The 19,877-nt window shown below is 42.1% G+C and overlaps 1 protein-coding gene and 1 non-coding gene across 2 annotated transcripts in view; one reads left to right on the forward strand and one right to left on the reverse strand.

Annotated features, from left to right (window-relative positions):
* LOC126204457 (vanin-like protein 3) overlaps positions 1-19,274 on the forward strand; it is a 159,279-nt gene extending 140,005 nt beyond the window's left edge. The window contains exons 7-9 of the mRNA XM_049938842.1: positions 3,308-3,498; positions 8,641-8,985; positions 15,217-19,274. Coding sequence (XP_049794799.1) covers positions 3,308-3,498; positions 8,641-8,985; positions 15,217-15,549 — 869 coding nt within the window. The 3' untranslated portion in view covers positions 15,550-19,274. The remainder of the gene's footprint in view (positions 1-3,307; positions 3,499-8,640; positions 8,986-15,216) is intronic.
* Positions 11,034-11,108, reverse strand: Trnal-caa (transfer RNA leucine (anticodon CAA)). Its single transcript has one exon. It is a non-coding gene; the product is annotated as a tRNA-Leu (tRNA).
* Positions 19,275-19,877: the final 603 nt, after the last annotated feature.

Raw genomic sequence — 19,877 nt, forward strand, 5'->3', positions numbered from 1 at the left:
GATGCAACAGCGGCAGAATCCTGAAACAGTGGTTTATTAAATTTATGAAATGAGTAACTGAGGACAAGTAAGGTCAGCAGCTTATGAGAAAGCACATCCTCGGCAGAAAAACAAATATGTAATGTCTTCGCTTATGTTGTTCCAAAACCCCAGCAATTCTCGTTTCACAGCTATCGATAGTCCTTGAAAATTACATTGTTTCATCGAAAAAGTCTGCAGTTAGTGGAATAACGCTGCAGATAATGCCATATGGCAAAATACTCTCCTCTTTGCACGCTATCATTTGCCAAAATGTCGTGTCGATGTTTCAAACCGTTCGCGATATATGAGGATTGTTACGGATATTTCCTTTTGGCTTCATCACTGGCGCACACCTTCACAAATGACTGTGGTACATAAAATCAATTTTCTCAAGACTGGTGACAGATCGAGATCTCCACTCAAATCTAGAGAAAAATTCAATATCTTAGCTAAATTTCATACACAGCAACATATGATGTAATATGCACCAAACGCAAAATGATGGCGACCCCTATTTTTCATGCATACTTTTTCGAATTTCGTGCAGTGTCTTACTTAAATGCAACTATCACAGTAGCTATGACAGTTTAGAAATTGATGGACATCTCATCATGGAGCTGACGTATAAAGCTATAAGTAATGAAAAAATGATTTTTTTACCGAATAGTCTCTTTCAAATCGTTTGAGAAAAGTTGCAGTGCTTCGGCAACCAGCCGGCCGCGGTGGTCTAGCGGTTCTAGGCGCGCAGTCCGGAACCGCGCGACTGCTACGGTCGCAGGTTCGAATCCTGCCTCGGGCATGGATGTGTGTGATGTCCTCAGGTTAGTTAGGTTTAAGTAGTTCTAAGTTCTAGGGGACTGATGACCACAGTAGTTAAGTCCCATAGTGCTCAGAGCCATTTTTCGCCAACCAGCCTAAAGTGGGCCAACAAGTCGACCTCCCCTTCCGAACAAACAAATGAACTGGTCCAGCGCTTCGAACGAAAATTCCTCACTGCTCAAAGGCCACCTTATCCTGCACATAATCTACTAATGGTGATTCGTCCTGTATATGGGGTGTTTGGAAATTCCTGTTACAAACGTCTAGTACTTATAGAGTGGAGTGAATAGATAATATTTTGATTTGAAACCTATAACCGGAAACATACTGTTTGTGTGGTACAACCATTTGGAAACATATTGGTAACGCGACTACTTTTACAAGTAATTGATTGGGCGTGACCCAGTACATAAGTTGTATTAATTCCATTCATTGGTAGTCAAAGGAATTGCTCGTTTCCTCACTGACAGGTTCTTTTCGACGCGATGCAGTACGGCCTCTTACAATTCGGGTATGCGGCGGTTCCTAGGAGAACCACAGTCACGCCTGATAGAGGTGAAGGTACTCTACCTCAAGCCGTTGCTTAGTTTTGGCGAAAAGTGTATCCGATCGAGTCGGAGATTGAGGGGAATGATCTCGATAAAGGCGACCAGCAGCTCTTCCGTTACCATGATCATCGCCATTCACAAGGATCACCCAAATGTATTCTACAAACGAGTAGTCAGCTATGTTGCTTTGACACTCGTAGCCACGTGAATGAGGCTCAAACCGGGTCAGAGAGGTGGAATAAACGTGAATCAGCGGATCAGACGAAACCATCTCGACCGTGACTACCCTGTTGCATACCTACCTAGCGAACATGTTTCCAGATGGCTGTAGCACAGAAACAGTATATTTGCGTATACGAGTTCCTGTTCAAAATACACTACTAGCCATTAAATTTGCTACACCAAAAAGAAATGCAGATGATAAACGGGTATTCATTGGACAAATATATTATACTAGAACTGACATGTGATTACATTTTCACGCAATTTGGGTGCATAGATCCTGAGAAATCAGTACCCACAACAACCACCTCTGGCCGTAATAACGGCCTTGATACGCCTGGGCATTGAGTCAAACAGAGCTTGGATGGCGTGTACAAGTACAGCTGTCCATGCAGCTTCAACACGACACCACAGTTAATCAAGAGTAGTGACTGGCGTATTGTGACGAGACAGTTGCTCGGCCACCATTGACCGGACGTTTTTAACTGGTGAGAGATCTGGAGAATGTGCTGGCCAGGGCAGCAGTCAAACATTTTCTGTGTCCAGAAAGGCCCGTACAGGACCTGCAACATGCGGTCGTGCATTATCCTGCTGAAATGTAGGTTGTCGGAGGGATCGAATGAAGGGTAGAGCATACGGGTCATAACACGTCTGAAATATAGCGTCGACTGTTCAAAGTGAAGCCAATGCGAACAAGACGTGACCGACACGTGTAACGAATGCCACCACATACCATCACGCCGGGTGATACGCCAGTATGGCGATGACGAATACACGCTTCCAATATGCGTTCCCCGCGATGTCGCAAAACACGGATGCGACCATCATGATGCTGTATACAGAACCTGGATTCATCCGAAAAAATGACGTTTTGCCATTCGTGCACCCAGGTTCGTCGTTGAATACACCATCGCAGGTGCTCCTGTCTGTGACGCAGCGTCGTGGGTAACCGCAGCCACGGTATCCGAGCTGATAGTCCGTGCTGCTGCAAACGTCGTCGAATTGTTCGTGCAGATGGTTGTTACGTTGCAAACGTCCCCATCTGTTGACTCAGGGATCGAGACGTGGCTGCACGATCCGTTACAGCCATGCGGATAAGATGCCTGTCATCTCGACTGCTAGTGATATGAGGCCGTTGGGATCCAGCACGGCGTTCCATATTACCCTCCTGAAACCACCGATTCCATATTCTGCTAACAGTCATCGGATGTCGACCAACGCGAGCAGCAATGCCGCGATACGATAAACCGCAATCGCGATAGGCTACAATCCGACCTTTATCAAAGTCGGAAACGTGATGGTACGCATTTCTCCTCCTTACACAACAACGTTTCACCAGGCAACGCCGGTCAACTGCTGTTTGTGAATGAGAAATCGGTTCGAAACTTTCCTCTTGTCAGCACGCTGTAGGTGTCGCCACCGGCGCCAACCCTGTGTGAATGCTCTGAAAAGCTAATCATTTGCATATCACAGCATCTTATTCCTGTCGGTTAAATTTCTCGTCTGTAGCACGTCATCTTCGTGGTGTAGCAACTTTCATGGCTAGTAGTGTGTTATATACCCACTCCCCTATGCGACTCGTAGAAGCTTGTAATGGGAACTTCCGAACACCCTGTAGTAACAGTTGTGACACCTATGGAGCCCCTCTCAACTTGGCGCCTCAAGCCCCGGCTAATGTTGCGCGTCCGTTGTTGCAGCGACGTCGGTGCAGGCCGGGTGGTCGGCGGCGCGACGCGTCTCCGTGCTGGCGTCGGGTCTGCACCGGCCGCGCGCCGGCAACGCGGGCAGCGGCGTCTACCAGGCAGGCGGGCGGCCGCTGGTCGCGGCGCTGCCCACCGCGGACAACGTGGGCGCCGGCCAGCTGCTCATCGCGCCCGTCCCCATCACCGTGAGTCGCATGCTCGCCCGCTCCTCTCTACTAACACTGGCCTCTGCCACCAGGCACAGTGGCCGCGTGTGTATGAATTGTGCTTGTGTGAGCATGTACGTATGTCTACCCCGCTGCCGGAAAAAAATTAGTACTCCCTTTTACAGGTTTCCAGTTCATTGTTGCAACAGAGCATATGGAGTACATGAAATGATTATACAGGGCGAGTCAAAAGTCTTTGGACACCTTCATAAGTTGGAAGGGAAAATAGAAATGTGATGATGGGAACATAGGTTTGACGCGGGGCCGCAACTTTTGGTGTGAATGTCATTCATGGCCGCCATCTTGAAATCCGCCATTTTTGTTTCAAGTCTTTTTTTAAATGGGAAGGGGGGTGTATGACGCATCAGATAACACCCGCTTGAGCTCTGGAATTGAATGGTGTAATTTGTTTTTGTCTATCTTGTACAGTTTAGAAGTTATTAATGTTCAAAGTTACCTTGATACTGACTCATGTCTCTCTTTGTTCCAGTGATCTAAAATGGTATGAAGGTAATTTCCCAACTTTGGACATTAATAACCTCTAAATTGTACAAGATAGACAAAAACAAATTACACCATTCAATTCCAGAGCTCAAGCGAGTGTTATTTGATGTGTCATACACCCCCATTTCCATTACAAAAATATGACTTGAATCCAAAATGGCGGATTTCAAGATGGCGGGCATGAATGTCATTCATTCAAAAAATTGCGGCCCCACATCAAACCTATGTTCCCGTCACCACATTTCAATTTTCCCTTTAATCTTCGGCCGGCCGGAGTGGCCGTGCAGTTTTAGGCGCTACAGTCTGGAGCCGAGCGACCGCTACGGTCGCAGGTTCGAATCCTGCCTCGGCCGTGGATGTGTGTGATGTCCTTAGGTTAGTTAGGTTTCATTAGTTCCAAGTTCTAGGCGACTGATGGCCTCAGAGGTTAAGTCGCATAGTGCTCAGAGCCATTTGAACCTTTAATCTTCCAACTTATGAAGGTGTCCAAGGACTTCTGACTGGCCCTGTATTTACAGACCAATAGCGCAAGTTGTTCTGAGGGAGCAGGTATTGACAAATCGAAAATCCCCAGTAATGTATGAGTACAAAATAAATGCCTAGTCTTTGGAAGCGATAACATCCGATAAATACCTGTGTCTGACTATACGGACTGATTCAAATGGAACGATCAGATTACACAAGTAACGGGTAAGGCGAACTCTAGATTGCGGTTTATTGGTAGAATCTTGAAGCGATGCAGTCCTTCAACAAAGGAAATTGCTTACAATACTTTTGTTCGTCCAGTGTTAGAGTATTGTTCATCTTACCAGTTGGGTCTGATTCAAGAGATTGAGAAGATCCAAAGAAGAGCGGCAGTATTCGTGACTGGTATATTTAGCCAACGCGAGAGCGTTACAAATCTCATAGAAAGTTTGAAGTGGGACACGCTTGCAGATAGACGACGCGCTAAACGGAAGGGGCTGCTCACTAAATTCCAAAATCCGATATTCGCCAAGGATGTAGAGCATATATTATTACCACCAACTTTCAAATCGCTCAATGATCACCATTCAAAGATAAGGGAAATTTAGAGCTCGTACTGAGGCGTTCAGAAAGTCGTTTTCCCCTCGCGCGATCCGCGAGTGGAGCAGAAGTGAGGAAATATGACTTGGGCGCGAATAGTGCCCTCGGCCACACACCGCTGGGTGGATACCGGAGTATATATGTAGATGTAGATGCATGCTGAAATACCCATATTAGTACGTGGCGTAGCCTCCATAGATAGCAATGCAGGCCCTCACTCTGCCATCCGACCAACCGTATAAATGGCTAATACTGTCCTGGGGCGCCTGCTCGGCCCATTCACGTAGTTCTGTAAGAGTTGTTGGTCGGCAGGTCGCAGGACTCACTTCTCGTCCCATCACATCCCAATGCAAGATTGGAGACAAGTCTGGAGACTGTGCTGCTGCAGACCTTGCAGAGCACGTTTTCATGAGCAGTGTGTGGGCGAGCATTATCGTGTTGGAACAACACATCGCCTTCCTGCTACAAGAACAGCAAGAGAACACGTCTAACAACATTCTGCACGTACCGAGCGCTGGTTAGCGTCCTCTCCAGAAACACCAAAGGTAGACGAGAGTTGTGTCTTGGTGGGGCCACTGGGTCTTGGACGAATCAGCTCTACGAGACAGTGCTCACCAGGTCTACATCGTACGCACGAACGACCATCACTCACATGCAGGCATAATCTGCTTTCATCGCTGAAGACCACAGGGCGCCATTCCAACTTGCAAATGATCCTCTAACGGCACCAGTCGAACCGTGCACGTCAGTGGTGTTGCCTGAATGGAAGATGGGCTACAGGTGTGCGTCCCGCACTCCCACTGCTAATAACCATTTCATAACAGTTCGTGTTGTGAAAAACAATTACGAAACTTACTTTCAGAATGTCTCTCGTATCACATTTTAATCACACCCTTGAACCTTTCTTTTATTACCGTTATATCTTCAGCGATCAGTAGATTTAGTAGAAGGAGCGAAAACGGCATCCCAGTCCTACACCATTTTAAAGTTGAGTACTTCGTTCTTGAGCTTGCATACTTACAGTACAGTCACACAAATAATTACAATTTCAGAAAAAAAACTGGATGATTTACTCAAGAAAAAGAGCTTCGCACACACTGACAAAGTAGATATCGCGTCGGTGCACCTCTGGCCCTTATACAAGCAGTTACTGGGCTTGACATTGTTGGATGTCCTCCTGAGGGGCATCGTGCCAAATTCTGTCCAACTGCGCGTCAGATCGTTACAATTCTGAGCTGGTTGGAGGACCCTGCCGTTAATGCTGCAGACGTTCTCAACTGGGGAGAGACCCAGCAACTCTGTTGGCCAAGGTGGGCTGAGGCAAGCACGAAGAAAACAACAGAACCTCTCGCAGTCTGGGAGCGGGAATTATCTTGCTGAAATGTAAGCCTAGGGTCGCTTGTCATGAAGGGCAACGAGAAAGGAGTAGAATATTGTCGACGTTCCACTGTGCTGTAAGAGTGCCGCAGATGACAACCAAAGGGGTTTTGCTATGAAAATAAATGGCACCCCACACCATCGCTCCTGGCTGGTTATGGCGGGCGACACTGAGGTTAGTATCCCACCAGTGTCTGGTGCGTCTCTAGACACGTCCTCGCTGGTCATCAGGACTCAGTTCCGAGCGGGATTCATGAATGAAAACATTTTTACTCCAGTCAGTGAGATTACAGACCGAAGCGTGTCTGCGAGATACGCCGCACAACGATGGGATACCAAGCTCACTGTCTCTTGCCGTGTAGTAGTACACTACTGGCCATTAAAATTGCTACACCAAGAAGAAATGCAGATGACACACGGGTATTCATTGGACAAATATCTTATACTAGAACTGACATGTGATTACATTTTCACCCAATTTGGTTGCATAGATCCTGAGAAATCAGTACCCACAACAACCACCTCTGGCCGTAATAACGGCCTTGATACGCCTAGGCATTGAGTCAAACAGAGCTTGGATGGCGTGTACAGGTACAGCTGCCCATACAGCTTCAACACGATACCACTGCTCATCAAGAGTAGTGACTGGCGTATTGTGACGAGCCAGTTGCTCGGCCACCATTAACCAGACTTTTCAGTTGGTGAGATATCTGGAGAATGTGCTGGCCAGGGCAGCAGTCGAACATTTTCTGTATCCAGAAAGACCCGTACAGGACCTGCAACACGCGGTCGTGCATTATCCTGCTGAAATGTAGGGTTTCGCAGGGATCGAATGAAGGATAGAGCCACGGGTCGTAACACATCTGAAATGTAACGTCCACTGTTCAGAGTGCCGTCAATGCGAACAGGAGGTGACCAAGACGTGTAACCAATGGCACCCCATACTGGGTGATACGCCAGGATGGCGATGAGGAATACACGCTTCCAATGTGCGTTCACCGCGATGTCGCCAAACACGGATTCGACCATCATAATGCTGTAAACAAAACCTGGATTCATCCGAAAAAAAGGCGTTATGCCATTCGTGCACCCAGGTTCGTCGTTGAGTACACCATGACAGGCGCTCCTGTCTGTGATGCAGCGTCAAGGGTAACCGCAGCCATGGTCTCCCAGCTGATAGTCCATGCTGCTGCAAACGTCGTCGAACTGTTCGTATAGCCGGCCGGTGCGACCGACCGGTTCTAGGCGGTTCAGTCTAGAACCGCGCGACCGCTATGGTCGCAGGTTCGAATCCTGCCTCGGGCATGCATGTGTGTGATGTCCTTAGGTTAGTTAGGTTTAAGTAGTTCTAAGTTCTAGGGGACTGATGAACTAAGATGTCAAGTCCCATAGTGCTCAGAGCCATTTGAACTGTTCGTGCAAATGGTTGTTGTTTTGCAAATGTCCCCATCTGTTGTCTCAGGGATAGAGACGTGGCTGCACGATCCGTTACAGCCATGCGGATAAGATGTCTGTCATCTCGACTGCTAGTATATACGAGGCCGTTGGGATCCAGCACGGCGTTCCGTATTACCCTCCTGAACCCACCGATTCCATATTCTGCTAACAGACATTGGATCTCGACCAACGCGAGCAGCAATGTCGCGATACGATAAACCGCAATCGCGATAGGTTACAATCCGACCTTTATCAAAGTCGGAAACGTGATGGTACGCCTTTCTCCTCCTTACACGAGGCATCACAACAACGTTTCACCAAGCAACGCCGGTCAGCTGCTGTTTGTGTATGAGAAATCGGTTGGAAACCTTCGTCATGTCAGGAAGTTGTAGGTGTCGCCGACCTTGAGTGAATGCCCTGAAAAGCTAATCATTTGCATATCACAGCATCTTCTTCGTGTCGGTTAAATTTCGCGTCTGTAGCACGTCGTCTTCGTGGTGTAGCAGTTTTAATGGCCAGTAGTGTATTTAACGTCAGTGACTGACGGTCACACGACTCTCCGAAATGACTAGTATACTGTTCTAAGAGGGCCACTAACATTTTGTCCAGTGAGCCTATGCATGTGTACAAAACTACCTGTACATGGGAAATAAAGTGTTTGATTCTGTAGGCGACATGTTTAGAGAGATGTCTCTCTCAGTTTCCGGCAGTGTGTGATCACACTCGTTGCGGTTGCAGCGCGCCCCGCCGCTGGAGACGCGACCGACGGCTGCGCCGCCAGCGCCTCTGCCGGTGCGTGCGTCGCACATCCACGTGAAGACGAGCGAGGCGGACGACTTGCTGCTGTACCAGGACTACATGGCGCCGTACCACGCCGTCGAGCTGCTGCCCGGCGCCAAGCACGCGGTGCGCATCTGCCACGCGGGCGACGCGTCCGTGGGCGCCGCCACCTTCTGCTGCGACGTCGACGCCGAGATCGACCTGTCGACGCCGCCCCCTAGCTCCCTCCTCCCCTACCGCTACATGGCCGGCATCTTCAGCGGCGTGCGCAACTTCGGCGGAGTCAAGACCGCCGGCATCAAGGTGAGCGTGCGCGCTGCCCGGCAACCTGGCCCGCTACTCCACACTTCTACTGCTGCGGCCAGTCGTCTTTCTGCAACCCGCACTCTCAGCGATGTGATTTACAAAGAACCCCCTGCCGCGCGGGATTAGCCGAGCGGTCTGGGGCGCTGCAGTCATGGACTGTGCGGCTGGTCCCGGCGGAGGTTCGAGTCCTCCCTCGGGCATGGGTGTGTGCGTTTGACATTCGGATAATTTAGGTTAAGTAGTGTGTAAGCTTAGGGACTGATGACCTTAGCAGTTAAGTCCCATAAGATTTCACACACACGTTTGAACATTTTGAAAGAACCCCGTGAATGCGAGGTCACTATTTCAATCTTTAGTACAGTTCCGTCAGACGGAGTGATTTTGGACACCGGGGCGAATTCGGACAGTATGGCTTATTTGCTCTTTGCCATTGCACAAAAACAAAGATATGCTTATTTTAACGTCCGTGCGTCAAAGCGCAAGATTGCATTTATCGCTTTCCACAAATTTTATTTTCCGTCAGTTGTTTCCCTAGGTGAATAATTGACGAACAGTCGGTGTTAAAAATCCATGCATTGTCGTAAAGTGGAAACTTTTGTACTGTTGCACCGAGCGGGAAGTTATTGTAACCGCAATTGTCGACGCGCTCAGTAGCTCACAGCATTGAGACAATTTCTGTACAAGTTTGTCGAGTTTCTCGTGCAAGGTTATAAAATAACGACGGTTTTTGTAAAACTGTGTAATGTGTGGAGTGATTTCTGACAATGCCAAGAGCAGGAGAGGTGCTACAGTACGGTGTAATTATGACCCGGAACTTTTAGATAAAGCTCTTCGTGATATTCAAAGGCTACCTTGATAAATCTATCCGAAAAGAGAAGAACTTTCGTAATATCTTGCAGGAGAAGACTGGGTGCATTTATTCTTCAAACGACAGTCAGAAGATCTTTGCATTAGCTTAAGCGCAAGTATTAAATGAGCTCGTGCAGAAGTGAACAAAGAGACTATTTATTTAAATTCTTGCAAAATAAAAACTTATCTGTAATATATAAAATTCATTATATCATTCCATATCACTTATTCGTAACAAAGGGCTCCCTTAAAATGTGTAAAATGTCACCAAATTCAAATAAAAAGCATGTAGAATTTTAAAAAAAAGCAGTAACTCTCCGAATTCGCTCTCTATATACTGTAACTTCGGACAGAGATTTTAAAAAAAACACATGTGTCCGAAATCACCCATGGGGTGACTTCGGACACTTTATTTAACTGCCTCAGATAAATATACCTACACATACACTTTCTGGTTCTGGGATATTTTATTCGTTACACATATACCCTACCACTTCCATAACAATCAGTTTAATCTAACAATATATACGAAAGTTACAATCAAAATAACGACAAAACCATCCGAAATCACCCCGTTTGACGGGTTCATTTGAAAGTGTTGTGGTAACATTTATGACAAGAAAAATATTACCTGCTAATGACTTACCACAAGCATCAGAAGTGCGACCGAAAACGAGTGTCCAGGAGGTGCAGAGATCAACCTTTGTGGGATATATGCATTACATTTCACAAGGTGGACATCGTCGACATTCCAGAAATGTTCAAAACAAACCATTAACTGTCAACACCAACACTAAATGAAAAATGGTGCTCCACAGCGATCACCAAGGTTCGCACTAACAAGACCAAGGAGAACTACTTGGGAGTTACAAACCGTGCAGGACGTTCAATTAGGCATCCACTCGTAAAGAATGCATATAGGATATCGGTGTCGTGGGGTGATGAGAACTGGTGGGATGTGATGGCATGCAACCGAATGCGAAACAGTCTGTCTTGGAGCTTATCGTGAAACTGGGGGGGGGGGGGGGGGGGTGGGGGGCAGGACATCAAAGGGCCTACCTGCAGCAGGAGAGGCACCACAAGACACTTTAATTTCCACTATCTATACTTTTACAAATAAATTCATAAAAGAATGAAATTTTCACTCTACAGCGGAGTGTGCACTGATATGAAACTTCCTGGCAGATTAAAACTGTGTGCCGGACCGAGACTCGAACTCGGGACCTTTGCCTTTTGCGGGCAAGTGCTCTACCAACTGAGCTACCCAAGCACGACTCACGCCCTGTCCTCACAGCTTTACTTCTGCCAGTACCTCATCTCCTACCTTCCAAACTTTACAGAAGCTCTCCTGCAAACCTTGCAGAACTAGCACTCCTGAAAGAAAGGATATTGCGGAGACATGGCTTAGCCACAGTCTGGGGGATGTTTCTAGAATGAAATTTTCACTCTACAGTGCAGTGTGCACTGATATGAAACTTCCTAGCAGATTAAAACTGTGTGCTGGACCGAGATTCGAACTCGGGACCTTTGACTTTCGTGTGCAAGTGCTCTACCAACTGAGCTACCCAAGCACGACTCACGCCCCGTCCTCACAGCTTTACTTCTGCCAGTACCTCATCTCCTACCTTCCAAACTTTACAGAAGCTCTCCTGCGAATCTTGCAGAACTAGCTTAGATCCAGGAACCTCAGTTTCATTAATTCAGTCAATTAATATCATTACAATGTGTGTTCATTATGATTTATAAGCTTGCATATACATTGGGAATTAGTATCTGTTACTATGATAGCACTCTACATTGTCTGTGATCCCGTTCTGTTACTTTACAAGCTGTACTTTTTCATTCATTTACATAAGGAGGGCTTGCATTTAATTCTATCTTTTAGATTGATAAACATCAATGTTAACAATTTATCCAGTTAGTTTTTCATATTCCACAAAACAGTCATAAATTTGATTTTTTGATTTGATAATGTAGACTCTAGCTGCTTTACTACAAATATCAATAAAAGTGGAAAGTATTTTACTCTATGCAAACCATCAGTTGAGTGATGCCCCTTCAAATCAGTAATCTATAATGTTTCTTTTGGCTTGCTTCTGTTGTTTTCAAAAGGTAAATTGTGCATTTCATCTTCACTTCAAACTTTACACTTCATAAAAGTTAATTCTAAAATTTTGGTAATCCGTCTGCTAACTCATGTTTACACAGCATATTTGAATCATTAAAATTTACATGTACAAGTGTACAGTGCCATTTCTCCTTTACTGACACACTATCCCTATTATTCATACTATTTACACTAATCTCTTTTTTTATAAATTCTTCTTGTCATTTTGCACAGCCTATCTTCTTCCAAAGAAATCACAAGTAAGTTACTGTCCTAATCAAATACTTTTGAGAGATAGCCTACAGGTGCAGTTTTATGTTTTTCAGTCACTTCAGCATTGCTATTTGAATTTCTGTCTGTGTCTTTGACATAAAATACATTTTTCATTTCAACTGAAAGCATGTCATTATAAACTGAAAAAAAACTAATTATATTTCCTATTTTTCTAGCTTGTAGAACTTTACCATCCACAATTTTTACATTCACAGCATCTTTTAAATATATGCACTCAGAAAGATAATCAGCATTATTAACAACATGGTCTATGCAACCACTGTCTAACAACCAGTTAACCTTTACATTGTAACTCAACATTATTATATGCCATCGTGATTTGTACCTCAAGCGCATGAAAATTTGTTTTTACTGCTGCTATGTTGTTTGGTTTGCCCATGTTGCCAACTGCCATGACAGCCTTCTTGAAAATGTTTGCCACATGTCCATGAGCTCCTTCTTGTTCCTGACTGATGATAGTTCCTTTTGAAATGACTTGATTTTTCCACATCTGTAATATAACTGCTTTTGATAGCCCATATTTGTTTCCATTGCAGCATGAAATGCATTGGATTTTCCAATTATGCTTCCCTCCTTCTCTTTTAAATCCTTTGTTTGAGATTTGCTTGTAACATATTTGACTGCTTGATCTTCTTGTTTCAAATCCCCAATATAGTTCAAAGATTCCAGCAAGGTCCTCAGTATTTAGTTCAGCTTTTCCTTTCCTGTTGCTTTTGCACTTACTAATTTTAATTTGCTGTTTTTTCAAAAATACTGAAGAATGTTGCCAAGTCAAAATAGTCTTTTAATTTCAGTTTGTCCAGTTTGTTTCTACATACAATTTGCAGTGCTAGCAATTTCTTGGAGTATAATCTATTGAACTTTTTCATTATCACAAATGTAGTTTCCTTATCACTCACAAATTCCAGTTGCTAGTTCAGAATAGCTCTATATATGTAGATCATTGTGGCCAGATTTTCTCTGTCTCAAGTATCCTCCTTGTCCATGTTCATTTTTGCTCTTGAAACCACTGTATAGCATTTCTTCATTTTTGGACTGATTTCCATTGGCAATTTCCAGTTTCCATAGTCTCCTCCATCAAAGATTGGTACAGTAATGTCAGCTATGCCCAGTTTCAAAAAGAACACTTTTTGACTGACATTCTTCCTTTTTGTTCACAACAGATCACTACTTTTCCAAATTACAGTCTTTTTTCTTAAAAACCACAAACTAATACCATGTTAAGAATGTTTATTAATGAAGAGTTAAATCCAGTTTACACCTCTCTTTTCACTGTGAATGCATTCAGAGCAGAGTGTATGTACACATACACTCACTGTTGAGAGCTCTCTTAACAATTGCAGTACTACTGATATTAATGTGGTGTAACACTTTGTAAGAATATGAAAGTGAATGATCACAAAGGCTCAGTCATGGGTAAAGAAGGTAGCAGACTTCAGTTTATTGGTAGAATACAGGGGAAGTGCACTCGGTCTACAAAGGAGATTGTTTTCAAACCACTCATACAATCCATTGTAGAATATTACTCAAGTGTGTGAGACTTGTACCAAATACGACTAACAGAAAATAATGAATCTATACGGAGAAGGGCAGCATGAATGGTCACAGGTTTGTTTGACCCTCGGAAGGGTTTGTTTAATTTGTGGGAGTGTGCTACAGAGATGCTGAAGAAACTGAATTGCCATGCTCTTGAAGATAGACATAAACTATGCCAAGAAAGCCTACAAACCAAGTTTCAAGAACTGGTTGTAAATGATGACTCTAGGAATATACTAAAACCTCCTACATATTGCTCACACAAGGATCGTGGGGACAAGATTACAATAATTACCACACACACAGAGACATTTAAACAATCATTCTTCTGATGCTCCATACATGGAGAGACTCTAACAACTGCTACAATGGGACATACCCTCTGCCATGGTGCTTTGCAGACTATAGATGTAGATGTACATGTACCACATTACAACAATGGGTTTTGAGTACTATCTACATTTATCTTGCTGCCATGTTAAAATTAGCTGATATTGCAGTGTTTACACCGTTTCAATTCACTAATATGTTAATGCAGTTGCAATTGTGGCAGAATAATGTAACAGATTATTACTAAACAGATAACCTAGGACAAGTCAGGTCAATAGCTTATTAAAAGCTCACATTCAGTACACCAATAAATGTATAATTTCTTCAATTATGTTGTTGCATACCCATACTGATTTTCATTTTCTAGCTATCTATGGCCCTTAAAATAATTACATTATTTTAGTTACTCATATACTGTACTATGGAAGAAAGTTTTGCATGTTAACCACATAGCAAAATAGTCTCCCTTTTGCATGCTAACATTTGCTAAAAACTCATTTAGATATCTTGAATCATTTATGAGACATAAGAGATGTTGTGAAGATTTCACATTCACTCTATTATATGTATGTACAAATGGAAGTGAGTGCATTGCATACAAACCGTTTTCTCAGTACTGGAATAGATACAGATCTCCTCCCAAGTTTAAAGAAAACTTCAATATGCTGGTTTTATTTTGTATGCAGCAATGTATGACCTAACATGTACCAAAAGTAAACTCATAGTAACTTATGTTTTACATTGTAAACAAATTCTAATTTGGGGAGGGGGGGGGGTTACTTAAGTTCAAAGTATCACATTAATTATGACCATTAAGGGAATGATGGGGGTTCACCATGAAGCTGATGAATAATGATACAGAAAGTGAAAGAATCAAATTATTTTACTGAATAGTTTATTTAACATTATTTGAGAAAGAATGCAGGGTAGTCATCACGCATGTGACTCCATTCCTATGGTATCTTGTTCACAATGGTTGAAGTGCACAGGTTAGTGGGTGATAGCAAACTGAGATAGCCCAGCCCTCAGAACAGAAGGATGGGTTTGCCCAGTACTCAGAACATGAATGAATTTCTGTGCAGAGGCTACATTAAATGTGACTCTGTTTGCAGGTATGTGGAATCATGGCTTGTGGGGGTGAGACTGATGCAGGTGGTGAGATGTGTGGCTTGTGGAACACATCACTGTCAGCAGTGACAGCCACACTGCATCGAGCTATCGTGGCGGCCAACCTAACAGCCTCAACAACATTCCATCTGCCCATCAGCCTCACGGGTGAGCTGCTGCCAGTGGCCACAGATAAGCTGCGCTACAATGCTGACTGGCATGGTGCCTCTGTCCAGATCGAGTCTCCAGTAACAGACCTGCTGGTGCTGGCATTGTGGGCCCGAGACACCACACTAGATGGTGACCAGCCACTGGGAGAATCTGCCACAGCTGCATGAAGGAGGCCACCCTGAAACATCTGGCTCTTTCACAGGTGTTCTGCAGACACATGTGCTCTGTCCACTTAGTCCTGAACACATTCAAGAATTTCATCTGTGGATGCCACATGTTTGTCCACACTTTGTGAGCTCTCTTGCTTGCTCATTTCATTAGTAATTACTCCTCTCCCTGTCAATTATGGATTCAGAGATCACTATTAGTTTACTAGGTCGAAAGCTGTTATTGAATTATAATAAGAAAATCATATCAACAAGATTCAAATAAAACTTCAACTTCCATGAATGCATTGCTCTTGCACAACCTTCCCTACTCAAAAGTATTGTCGAATATTCTGCTAACATGTGACCATAAAACTAAGTACACTACTTGGCTATCATTTGAATATTTCCTTCAGCTGATTGTTCAAGACTGATCTCATCTGCAGACTTCATGTTAGTTTGAAAACTTTTTGATGAGCCCAGAAAAGTATAACTGTTCATTGTTACACCATACAGAAGTATTTGTTCTTGAACTGAATGAGATGCAGCAATAGTGACTTCACAACTTGAGACGCAACCCACAACATTTTTCATCTACCTCCGAATCTCAGGATGTGGACACTGTTCACATTTAAACTGTTGTTTTCATCATACAATAGGTTGTGGAGAATTCCACAAACAACTATAATTTGCCACTCTCACTGCCCCATCTGCAGATACAGCGCAAAACCATTTTCTTGTATTCCTCTCTTATGTAGCCCCGCTTCCCTAATTATATCTATTGTGACCTAGGGCCTTATCTCTGTATGTGAGGGCATTGGTTGGATGGCAGTGATCATGTTCTCAGAATATTCAGTGATGAGACAGTGACAAACTTCCAAGGCTAGCCTGTCTAATTGTCTTTCTTGTAGTTTCACCACCTGAACTTTGTCCGAATCAGAATCAGAGTTGTGCAACACATCTGTGAAACAATAACTGTAGATACACTGTTTAGTGGAAACAACAGTGAATAACAGTAATAGATACTATTATTATATGGTCATAATCACTACAGTATTTACTGTTACCAGTTCCAACTCAGGTTGGTCATCATGAGCCACTGGCAAGTGATTACTCCAGTAAACCTTGTGTCAAGTACAGTCCAATTTGCCACCCATTGTAGTGTTGGCTGAAATAATAAGACAAACAGATGCCAGATGATGACTAATCCAAATCAAAACAAAGTAAACAAGTAATGATATGGACTGTATTCTAATCAAATACTCTAAATCAAAATCCCATCCTAACCTATTACCATGCCGGGAAATTATGTAGCTCTTATTTGAGCTTCTTAGTCTCTTTCCTCATTTTAACTGGATGTTAAATCCTACCCAAAACGAGCAATACATGAGAACTGATTGAAGAATGTGAAATAAGGAAGAAAGTTTAGGATTTAACATCCCACCAACATCAAAGTCATCACAGACTGTGCATAAATGTGTTGTAGGTGACCTTTCATTCATTCTGGCTAAGAAGAAATGTAATACAGAAATGTAGGGATGGGAGCACAGTTGTCTTGTAAACAAGGTCTTTTGTAAACATACATTTACTTCCAAATCTTCCAGTCAATTGGAATCTAACATTATTTTTCCAAACTACAACATCCCATTTGGTTCCCCTTGTTGTATCATTTTGAAACGGCATGGTAAGATACTTGAGTCATGTACTGACTGTTTTATTTTTGTGCTGTGTATGCAAGCAGTTCTGCTCTTCATTCATAACTAAATGGTATGGGATTATAATTATTCAAGAAAAGTTACAGATTCATTCACAAATCTGCAGGTGTCTCTGATGCAGGTCCTACATTGATAATCTATTTAGGATTACATATTGTGTTCTACCAGCAAGAAAAGTGACAGAGATTTCAATAAGACAATGAATGACCATTCTTCACTGGTGTCTTTCTACATATTCAAACTAAACCAACCAATAAATATGGGGTACTGCCTGAAAACAGCCAATGCCCTTCCTTTGTTTCAAAAATACTGCAGATTGGAAAGGAAATAGTTGTATCTCCATATCCTTCCAAAAGAAGATATGGAGCTCTAACAATCAAAATTTTTGTGTTTCACCTTCTACCCCACATCCTTGAACTCTAATAACATATCTTTAACTGCCTAAATACGTATGTTATTATCACCAAATTAAATCATCATTACCTTGATGACCATCATACTCTAAATATGTCATATTCATTGTCTTCACAACGAATATTTAAATTATTCATTCTTTATATCTGTCAATGAAATATTTCCATTTATCTCATCCATTTCTCACTCATTCTCATATCATTACCCAAGGCTCAATTATTTATAACAAATTGTTCCTGATTATTTTTTATTTGTTCTGACATACTTGCTTCTAGCATGAGAAATACTGTTACATATGTAATGTGTCAGAGTGTTAATAAGAATTTGTGATTTGCTAAAACTGAGTAACACCATTTCTGTGTTGTAATTCTAGAAGTTTCATCTTACAACAGTGACTAAAACATAAACAAGTATATTGTTATTTGCTTTAAAAATCTTTAAACATCAAGAGGAAATTGCAGTAATCAGGTGATCAAAAATGATAAAAGTATCCATAAAAATAAGTTTCATATTACTTTTTTGAAAAACAAAGCTTGTGCTATATCTGTGCATACAAACAAGAAATTGATTTCTACGTGAAATTTCAGTATTTTTGGGAATATACAGAAAGCCAATCAATTGTTCATTAATAACATGTAGATTTATCAACAACACTTTTTATTCATTTACACATGATCAATAACTTTACTATGACAGTTTTTCTTGAATTGAAGGTTTCTGCATTGGAATAAAAGCTCATAGCATAGTGCACAGCAGAATCACCACTTGATTATTAATTAACTTCATGTTTAAGAAGTCAAGCAAAATCTAACCTTTTATATATGAACCATATGCAAAATGATTCATCACAGTACTGTGTATCATACTGGACTGTTGTAGCCCATTTGGTCTCAAGGCTCAGCGACCTCACTGATGCTACGAAAGCCCTGAGAACCATAACAAATATCTGAATCTCAAAAAACCTAATTATGGTAACATTATATGGCTAGAACCAAAATGTTTCTATTGTCACCACATAAATTAGCCAACTTTTACAGGGAGAGGAGATAAGTTCCCAATGATTGTGTAGTTGATACATTTTAATAACTGAGAGTACAGAATCAAAACCTTTTTTTTTCTTTTTAGTGACTGAATCAAGAAAATTAAGAACTTATTTATGAAATTTGTTAACACAAAGCAGATTCTAAATAGAAAGTACAATGCAACAACAGCCTATTTTCAATTAATATTCGATGAAGAAGAATCTAAAGTGACATCTGTCTATGTAACAGTAGACCATATGCAAGATGATCTGACAGACAGTAGTCATCTTTTATTCAATGGCCTACCTAAAAATACTCTCAGACAAAACCATCTCAATGTGGTACAATTACATTTTGCATTTCCATTAGTAGTCAAAACTACTGTACTCTAAAACAAGTAGATAAACCATAAAGACACCTAAGAAAATGCATTACTTTTGCCTTGTTATCATTCATCTACAACAGCAAAAGACTTGTAACATTCTTCTTTGAAGTTGTTAATCAGTGTTTCATTGAGCTTCTCTGTAACTGTAACCAACTATTGTTGTATGACAGTTGTTTGTTGAAATAAAAGGCATAAAAAACTGTTTGAAAATTTTGTGTTTATGTACATGTGTGTGTGTGTGTGTGTGTGTGTGTGTGTGTGTGTGTGTGTGTGTGTGTGTGTCCATCATGGCTTTACAATGCAGTTGTTCAATTTGTTGACATCAGATGAACAAGTATAGTGCCTATGGTATAGCACCAAAGTGGCTATGGACAAGATGTTGCAAAACCATAAAAAGGGTGTTTGTCCCATTGCTTGACCATGACATGTGGGAGAAGAACAAGGCTGTGGTTTGTCATAATTCACATTATTACAAAAATGTTTTTTTCTGTAAATTTCTGCTGCAATTGGTCTTTTTCACATTTATAAAAATTTCGATTTCACATTTATTTTTCTTAGCTAATAACAGACTCAATGACTTGCCCACATATATTCAGTAATTATTTAATGATTTTTATTTGTGCACTGTTTGGTTTTGTTAAACAAAACCATTTTATACACAAGATATACCAAAATAAATAGCATTAAACATTGAACTACACTGTTAGTATTACATTATTTTGATATATTTATTGCAAAAAATATTCTCTCTTAATCACAAACTAAATCAATAAAACTATTGTATGCATCCATACGTACCAACTACCTAGCAAT

Source organism: Schistocerca nitens, chromosome 9, assembly GCF_023898315.1.
Source record: "Schistocerca nitens isolate TAMUIC-IGC-003100 chromosome 9, iqSchNite1.1, whole genome shotgun sequence".
NCBI lineage: Eukaryota > Metazoa > Arthropoda > Insecta > Orthoptera > Acrididae > Schistocerca > Schistocerca nitens.